The following is a 9,613-nucleotide window of genomic DNA, read 5'->3' as shown; positions in this document are numbered from 1 at the left end:
GATCGCCAATTGTCGGAAGAATTCTCCATCTCGTTGGCCTCGAGACAGCTGGCAGTTCGACGCAAACCGATCTGCACGAGATAGTGTCGGCGCACACTACGAGCGAACGTGTACCACCCACCGCATCGCCGGGTGAAGATCAGCACCATCGACTGACAGCCATCGGGTAGCCGATTGCAGCACACATACTACCGCAGCAGTCGCCGTTCGCTTTGCCTAGCACGACTGTCAGACACACGCTTCGTCGCACCAACAGCGAACCCACGCACACATCGTGAACCTTCGTCGCACCGGCGGCGTGATTACGGCACTACCACACAGCCATCGTAGCTCCGGCGGCAAACTCGCCGCCAACCACTTTCGCTTTCGTTGCTCCGGCGGCGTTCACAGCAGAGACTGCCCCGCCACCCATCGTCGCATCCATCGTTGGACCACGCATGAGCTCGAGCGTAGCGAGCAGATTCAGGTCAGATACTTTTAGCCTAACCAAATGTAAACATTCGAAGGGACCGAGAACAAAGCACGGCCGTGCAAATCAAAATTCCTATTGGAATTGTAGGAAGTAGTAGGATCAGAACGACAATATAAGATCTGTAAATTTAAACGTTTGTCTAGTCGCTCAAGAGGAAGAAAGGAGTTGATTGGATGGGTTTTTATTAATTTAGGGGATTATTTTTGGGGCTTTCGGACTATTTGCTTGCCGTTGGGTCAATTTTGTGGTCGGATAAGGACGGTTTCGATTTTCGTCATTCCACGGGTATTTGATGGACTCGCCCTGAGTCTCGCTGGGCAAACAATTCTTGCTGCTTCACATGCAGACGATCTGATCGTCTGCTTGGCGCAAAAGTGAAGTTGGTTGAAGGAAAACCAGAATCGATTCCAACCAAATTCTGAACCGTTTCAAAACTAGGTATAATAGAAAAAGTTGATGAACCAAGTCCGTGGGTTTCTCCCATGGTCGTTGTTGTTAAAGATAATGGAGAAGTCCGTCTATGCGTAGATATGCGGCGCGCTAATACCGCAATTAGAAGAGAATATCATATGATTCCCACCCTTGACGATCTGCTTACCAGGTAAGTTAGCTATGAATCTAAAAGGAAAAGTTTTCCAGTCTTTTTTCTGATAGGTTTGCCGGGCGCAAATGGTTTTCCAAACTTGACATAAAAGATGCATACCATCAGGTAGAACTTGACGAGTCAAGCCGGCATATTACAACGTTTATCACACATGTGGGCATGTTTCGATACACCAGATTAATGTTCGGTGTGTGCAGCGCTCCTGAACAGTTTCAACGCATTGTCGAACAACTCTTATGCGATTGTCCTTTAGCTCATAACTATCAAGACGACATCATTCTCGCAGCGAAGACAGAAGAAGAGCATGATCAAGCACTGAAGACAGTGTTGTCCAAATTAGAGGAGCATAACGTCGTGCTAAACCACAAAAAGTGCCAATTCAAGGTAAAAGAAACTATGTTTTTGGGCCACAACATCTCTCGAGAAGGCGTCAAGGCAAACGAGGTTAAAATCAAAGCAATTCAACAGTTCAGGCCACCAAAAACCGCTGAAGAAATCCGGAGTTTTTTGGGGCTTGTCGGGTACGTAGGTCGATTCATCCCGGATCTGGCTACAAAGACATTTGAGCTTAGGCAATTGATGACGAGTAGTGAGTTTGAGTGGACGCCAAGACATACAAAGGCTTTCAACACCCTGAGACGCCTCCCCGGTGGGTCTTGGCGCAGTTCTAGTGCAGTTCAACGACGACCTCGAAAACGAGCCGGTGGTGATATCTTACGCAAGCAAATCACTATCACCAACAGAGCGGCGATATTGTCAGACAGAGAAGGAAGCACTAGCAATCGTGTGGAGTATCGAGAAGTTTCAACTATACCTACTGGGTCGAGAATTCCATTATTCCATACCATTTCAAAAAGACTTGGCTCTGCTTGAAGATAACATTATTCGTGGATGTAGGTTAGTAATCCCACACAGTTTGCGGCCCAGGATGCTGCAATTAGCCCACGAAGGACACCCTGGAGAAACGGGAATGATCACACGACTGCGGGACAGAGTATGGTGGCCCGGCATGAACAAAGAAGCAAGGAAAACTGTAAGAGAATGCGAAGGATGCCGTTTAGTCAGCCGTCCCTCAGCTCCCGAGCCAATGACCCGACGACAAATGCCCGATGAACCATGGATCGATGTCGCAATGGATTTCCTGGGTTCACTTCCATCTGGCAACTACTTGCTAGTGATTGTGGACTATTTCAGTCGTTACAAAGAGGTATGTATCATGCGTAAAATCACCTCGGAGGATACTATCAAGAACATAGAACCCATATTTGTGCGGCTGGGCTATCCACGAACGTTAACGTTGGACAGCGGAAGGCAATTCATCAGTTCTGAATTTGACAATTACTGTCGTGCCAGAAATATACAGCTAAATCACACCGCACCATACTGGCCTCAGGCGAACGGTGAAGTAGAGCGACAGAATAGCTCGCTGTTAAAGCGCCTCAAAATTAGTCATGCTTTAAATCGTGATTGGAAAACCGATCTCCTCGATTACCTCATGATGTACAACACCACGCCACATTGTACGACGGGAAAGACGCCAACCGAACTTCTGAAAGGAAAAACTATTCGATCAAAAATTCCTTCAATAAGCGACATTGAAACAATGTCAAACATACACGGAGAAGCGCAAGACAGAGACACAGTAAGGAAGCACCAAGGAAAAATCTATGAAGATCGAAGACGCCATGCTCGGTCATCAGAAATCAAAGAAGGAGATTGTGTATTACTACAAAACCTCCTCTCAAGTCATAAACTGTCGACAACCTTCAATCCAGTGGAATATACTGTAACAGGGAGAAGAGGTAATCGTATCAAGGTAATTGATCCAATTTCAGGTAACAGGCATGAGCGCAACTTGGCTCATGTGAAGAGGGTGGACAAATCCGATACCATATTGCCATCAACAATGGATCCGGTCCCGATGGCATCATCTTCGTTGATCGTGTCTCCAGCAACAACACCTGGACCAAGCCGCGTTCCAATCGCTTCGACTCTAATGACAGTATCCCCTGTCCACAGGCCATCTAGGTGTATAACAAAACCGTCGTGGCAAAAGGACTATATCACACAAATTACGACGGACAAATCCCCGTAAAGAAAGGGAGATGTGGTAGTAGGCTACGATAGAGTTAGTTTTAAGATTCGGGCTGTCAAGTAAAGACGTTCCCATAGACTGTACCCAGTTATTCTAAGTTATAGAAATATAAACCCATTCAAGAAGTCTGCCTGTAATTATTTAATAGTTGTACAATTACCACACACACCAACTTCCAGTTGGAATATGGAGCCATAGAAGAAGAAGAATACTTCTAAATTTTTCAATAAAAACTCTTCTGAATTTCCGAAAGATATTAAACAACCAATGCCACATGAAACACTTTGATATTTCCGTTATTTTTTTTGTTTTTTGTTTTTGGATTTTTTTTTTAAATTTGGAATTTTGAAATGAAATTTTTTCGAAATACTTTTTTACGCTTTTTGTGAATTCTATCACATTTTTTAAATTTTCCATGAATTTTTTTATTCGAGGCATTATTTATAATTTCCACGGAAGAGTCTATGGGTTATCTTCAAAAAATTCTTTGGATTTTCATAAAAACAAATCTTTAGAATTCTCGAGATTCTTGTTTTTTTTTAATTTGTACCATAAATTCTTCCAAAATTTCATCGGGAATTCATTCTTCTTCGGGAAGTCATTTTGATTTCTTTGTAGGTTCAGCTAAACATTGCTTTAAATCTTCACAGGAAATGATTTAGAAATTTTAAGGAATTTTCACATCAGAAAATCTTTAAAATTTTGTTTTAATTTTTTAAGGAATTCATTCAAAAGTACAATTTTTTCGTTATTTTCACTTGTAAAAACATCGGAATTTCTTTGGGAAATTCATTATTGGTGCTTCAGATGAACTTTTTTCGATTTTCTACTGGAAAATCTTAGGAATTTCTATCGGAAATATTTTGGCATAATCCGAATAATTTATTTTGGAAATTTAAAAAAACTGCTGAAATGTCTAAGAATTTCTTTTGGAAAACGAAAAAAAATTCCATTGGAAATTTAGAAGAATTTCCTTTGAAGATTCATTAAAGTTGCCCAAGATTTAGAAAAAAAATGTTTAGAGATTCTGTAAAAAAGGAAACTGGATTTTTTTTCTAATTTATACTGAAACCTGTTAATACCTGTTAATATTGGAATGTAATCCAATTTGATGGTTCTGAAAGCAAAACTGGAATTTCTACAGGAATGCTACTCAAAATAAACAACAGTAGGAGGTTTTATTTGCATCTCTAAGATTACATATTAACTTTGTGATTCTCTGATGTTGTAAGAGTTCAGTTCAGATGCTTCGCTGAGGTTAATATATCTTAAGAATTTCCAGTACCTCAGACATGAACTTTATAATTATTTAAAAAAAATCACTAATAAAAAAATTAAAAAAAAAATTAATGATATAGAGATATTTTGGAAAATTTCTAAACCATTACAATTTTTTCTCGAAATTTTTTAACATATTCGCGAGTCCACATTTTTTTGTGTCCTCCTGATGCATCGAAGGTGTACGAGTGCGAGATATCCTAATACCCGATACACATTACATCATGATAACATCATCAAAATGTTCGAATTCATGAAAATTTATATTTTCCATGCTGGGCTCAGTTTGATTTTGAATCAGTTGAAATTGTCCATCTTCAAAGTTGATCGGTTTAACCATATGTTTTAGTTACATAGGGTTTTTTTTTTTAATTTTTGTACTTGAGAAAAAACCACATGGTCATAGGGAGGGAGGAGGGGAGGGTCTGCCAAATGACCACGATAAGCCACATGGGGGGGAGGGGTGGTTGAAAATTGATTTCGAGTGGCGATCTCTCTTCGCTTGTGTGGTCGGGTCGGGATCGGACGACCAAACTGGTACAACCTCACACAACTCTACTTCATTGAGCGCCGTTGCTGATGAAGCAAGTGTGTAGGAGCCGGACAATACTAAATACTCATCCTACTTGGTTGGCATGTGTACAAAAACACATATGAGAGAGTTAGTTCTGAAAATGTATTGCGAGAGATCGGCTGGTACCTGGTGCTGGGAATTTGGTTTCATCAGTACCCGCTAAGCTGCGGTGGACGACGGAGGTCTTTCGTAGCTTAGTAGGGAAAGCACCTGTCATGCGAACTGGGGTCGTGGGATCAAAGCCCACCGAAGGGGCGGTTACCCTCCAATACCTTCTCCGAACTAAATCTATCACATGTTGTACATATACAGTAAGCAAGCAAGACATAGTAATTAATTTCCACTCCGGGTGGCTTAATACCCGGCATATAGGCAATTAACTTTGAATGTACATCCAAATATTCCTCCATCAGATATTCCTCCAGGAATTCCTCTGGATATTCCTCTGGATTTTCCTCCGGACAATGCTCTGGATATTCCTCCAGGAGTTCGTCCAGATATTCCTCAAGGAATTCGTTCGGATATTCCTCCAGTAGTTTTTATTTCTCCGGATATTCTTCAAGGAATTCGTCCGGATATTCCTCCAGGAATTTGGTTGTTTATGTGTTTTTTATTTCAGGATTAAGGTCAACACACATTTGTCCATGTAGTACTCCAGGAATTCCTTTTAATATTCCTCAAGGAGTTCCTCCAGATATTCCTTCAGGTATTCCTTTGGACAAACCTTCAGGAATTCTTCCGGATATTCCACCAGGAATTCCTATAGATATTCCATCAGGAATTCGTCGTATGTATATTCCACTATGAATTCGTTCTGATATTCCTCCAAGAATTTCAGATTCTGGATTCCAGATATTTCTCCAAAAGAATTCCTGGGAGAATATCGGGAGGAACTCCTGGAGGAATATCCGAAGAAATTCTTGAACGAATTTCCGGACCTAGTCAGGAAGGAATATTCGGCGAAATATTTGGAGGAATATTAGGAAGAATATCCGGACGAATTCCTGGAAGAAAATTCAGTGTAGTTGTTCGGAATGTTCGGATGAATTCTTGGACGAATATTCGGACGAAATCCTGGAAGAATATCCGAAGGAATATTTGAAGGAAAATTGGTAGGAATTCCTGGAGGAATATCCGGAAGAGAGCATCAGGAAGGCTTTCTAAAGAAATGTCCGGTTAAATTCCTGGAGGAATATACGAAGGAAATCCTGGTGGAATACACGGAGAAGTTCTTGGAGAAATATTCTGGAGGAATATCAGGAAGACTTTCTAAAGAAATGTTCAAAGGAATACTTGGAAAAATATCTGGATGAATTCTTGGATGAATATTCGAAGGAATATGTTTAAGAATTCTTAGAGAAATATCCGGAAGAATTCCTAGCAAAATTCTTGGAGAAATGTCCGGAGGAATTTGTGAAAAATATCCGGAAGAAATCCAGAAAGAATATAGGGAGGAATTCCTGAAGGAACATAGGGAGGAATTCCTGGAGGAATATCTGAAAGATTTTTTTTTTAAATCTTGGGTTTATTTAGAAGGCTCATTTGGCGTTTCGGAGTCGGATATATGTTTTATTTTGTACAATTCATTTTACAACTCTTGTGATTCCTCTTACAACTAGAGCTAGTTTGGGTGGCCGACATACAGGCGACTGACTCAAGGTTATGGATCACAAATACACAATAGGAAAAGGAGGGGCTTTCGGGTTTTAAAATTATTGATTGCGTTGTTGTTGACTTGATGTGATGGAAGAGAAACAAAAAGAAAAAAAGGAGACAACGACATTTTAAATGGGAAATGCTACAGACATGGGACACATAAAGAATCAAATTCTAACATCAATCGCTTTCAAAAACAGATAGATAAGGTTCATATACTCTAAATCAAGGTCCGCCAACTCTTCTCTACAGCTTTTATTTGTTTTCGTCGGACCCGGACAGTTTGAGTCAACTAAGACCTGGTTTCACGATGCTCGACGGACCTCCACACGACATGCTCGACGTGCTCCTGATAGTTGCCGCAGACAAAGAGATTGCTTCCAGAAAGCCCAATCCGAAACGTATGTGCATTTAGCGAGTAGTGATTAGACATTGTCTACACATGGTTTGAATGAAATCGGTTTGAATGAATGCGGAACTTTTGACATCACAATATCTCGGCAGAATCTAAGAAAATATTTCGTCACAATTAGAAACCTACACACCACGCAATTTGTATGAAAATCTCGACTTGCTCCGACGTTTTAGGTCCCGAAATGATAATCTTGGTTCGATAGGTGGACTCAACGTCTCAGACAAATCTTGGAGGACGGGAAAATTTGTGAGTAAGTTGTTCAAATCGGTTCACTAACGGCTGAGATAAAGCGATTTTAAAATAGCGTTCCGACTGTTTGGAAGGCTTGGTTGTTAACCCTTTATAAGGCAGTTGCAACTATATTGCCACCAACAAATTATATGTTTTTTATTTATTGAAAAGAGCTCTACTTATTATTTCCCATGTAGTGGCTTTATTTGCTTCCTAGTAACACCCCAGATGAATTTGAGCCATAAAAAAATTGAAATGTCCATTTGAGAACAGTTTTTTTTACGAACAGATAGTAAGTTTCGAGTGGAAGAAGGATTTTCAGTTAAAATTCGTTAAAAACAACAAAGCTATATTTTTCCCGTTGGTATTAATTATTTTGAGTCTCCTGTGATAGATCATTACGTGATTAGCGTGAAAAAAGCTTTGCCCTTCTGTATATTTGGTTTTTGGATTTTTGACGAAATTGTCTTTTTTTTCAAGGGCTGGGAAACAAAAGCGCAAATTTTGTTTTCACTTATGATGCGTTTTTCGACTAGGACTCTTCACCAAAAAATGTAACGTGCCTTGATTTGACTGGTTTTACGTAAAACCTAATTTTTAAAAATCTTTTATTTATTTTTGTTGTTACCTGTTTTCCCGCTTGCCGGGCAGTGGCAACTATATTGCCACCAATTTTTCAATGTTTCTGAACTGTTCAATGTATAACAAATATATATTTAAGTTTAATACCATGTCAACATTGTGTCCTATTGTTGTTTTTGTTAATTTATTGTTTAGATTCGTCTGCCTTATAAAGGGTTAACAGGCAGGAAGACGAGTGAGATGAGATCCGAGAGAGCGAAGCCACCAGTTCTATCCATTGATGCCAAGTGAGTTTTCCCAATTGTTTTCTCGTCGTGCGATGAGCGATGCTTTCAACACATCCTTAACACTAGGATTGATTCGCTAAAAAAACTTACGCGGATACATTCGTTCAGAAAATCGTTGTAACTAAATTTTCAAATGACTATATCTCAGTGGTTTTTCAACCGGTTTTCTCAGTTTTTTCACCAACCTCTTAGCCATCTCTTCTAGTTTCTGGACATTGCAAAATATTGTATCTAGGGGTGTTCAATTTTTCACTAGAGCTGTGGGAGTAAAGCAACGGATTTAGAAAAATGCGATTTTGGAGATATACTTATATTTCATTACCAAAAATGATATCTATTCATATAGTGATGATGGAAATGATAAAATAACAAATAAAAGACATCACCTGGAACATAAGAACACATTTTGAGCATCCCTACTATGCATACGATGATAATTCGGTGCCTTTAGGAACCACTTTATGCTACAGGATGTATGAAGCTTCAGAAAATGTTTTCAAGCATGTTGTCTACTGTGAACTTGTTAAAATAAATGTAAACTATATACGAAACATGTGTGATAATAAATTATGATGTTCTAGGATCTCCAAATTGTCCTGGAGTTTGAATCAAATGGTCAACCGAATCAACCAAGGCTTCCATGATGTCCCATACCGCGGTATCAACCCAATTATGTCCTCTGAGTATTTATCTTTCACTTGCGTCTCAAATCCAGGCATTTGAGATGTTGTAAGATCTCCAAATTGTCCTGAAGTTTGAGTAAAATAATCTATCGAATCAACCAAAGCACCCATGATGGCCCCAGCCGCAGTATCAACCCAATTATGTCCTCCGAGTATTTGTCTTTCACTTGCGTCTCAAATCCAAACATATGAGATGTTGTAAGATCTCCAAATTGTCCTGGAATTTTAATCAAATGGTCTACCGAATCAACCAAGGCTTCCATGATGTCCCATACCGCGGTATCAACCCAATTATGTCCTCCGAGTATTTATCTTCCACTTGCGTCTCAAATCCAGGCATTTGAGATGTTGTAAGATGTCCAAATTGTCCTGAAGTTTGAATCAAATGGTCTACCGAATCAACCAAGGCTTCCATGATGTCCCATACCGCGGTTTCAACCCAATTATGTCCTCCGAGTATTTATCTTTCACTTGTGTCTCAAATCCAAACGTTTGAGATGTTGTAAGATCTCCAAATTGTTCTGGAATTTGAATCAAATGGTCTACCGTATCCACCAAGGCTTCCATGATGTCCCATACCGCGGTATCAACCCAATTATGTCCTCCGAGTATTTATCTTTCACTTGCGTCTCAAATCCAGACATTTGAGATGTTGTAAGATCTCCAAATTGTCCTGAAGTTTGAGTAAAATAGTCTATCGAATCAACCAAGGCATCCATGATGGCCCCAGCCGCAG

At 39.9% G+C, this 9,613-nt stretch overlaps 1 protein-coding gene across 1 annotated transcript; it reads left to right on the top strand.

Moving 5' to 3' along the window:
• The first annotated feature begins 1,002 nt into the window (after nt 1-1,002).
• Nucleotides 1,003-3,171, top strand: LOC134209629 (uncharacterized protein K02A2.6-like). The gene is made up of 3 exons (XM_062685620.1): nt 1,003-1,073; nt 1,127-1,665; nt 1,742-3,171. Exons 1-3 carry the CDS (start codon nt 1,003-1,005, stop codon nt 3,169-3,171), a joined length of 2,040 nt encoding a protein of 679 aa, XP_062541604.1.
• The last annotated feature ends 6,442 nt before the right edge of the window (nt 3,172-9,613 follow it).

Source organism: Armigeres subalbatus, chromosome 2 (genome assembly GCF_024139115.2).
Source record: "Armigeres subalbatus isolate Guangzhou_Male chromosome 2, GZ_Asu_2, whole genome shotgun sequence".
Lineage (NCBI taxonomy): Eukaryota > Metazoa > Arthropoda > Insecta > Diptera > Culicidae > Armigeres > Armigeres subalbatus.
This window is presented reverse-complemented; position numbering and strand designations above follow the sequence as displayed.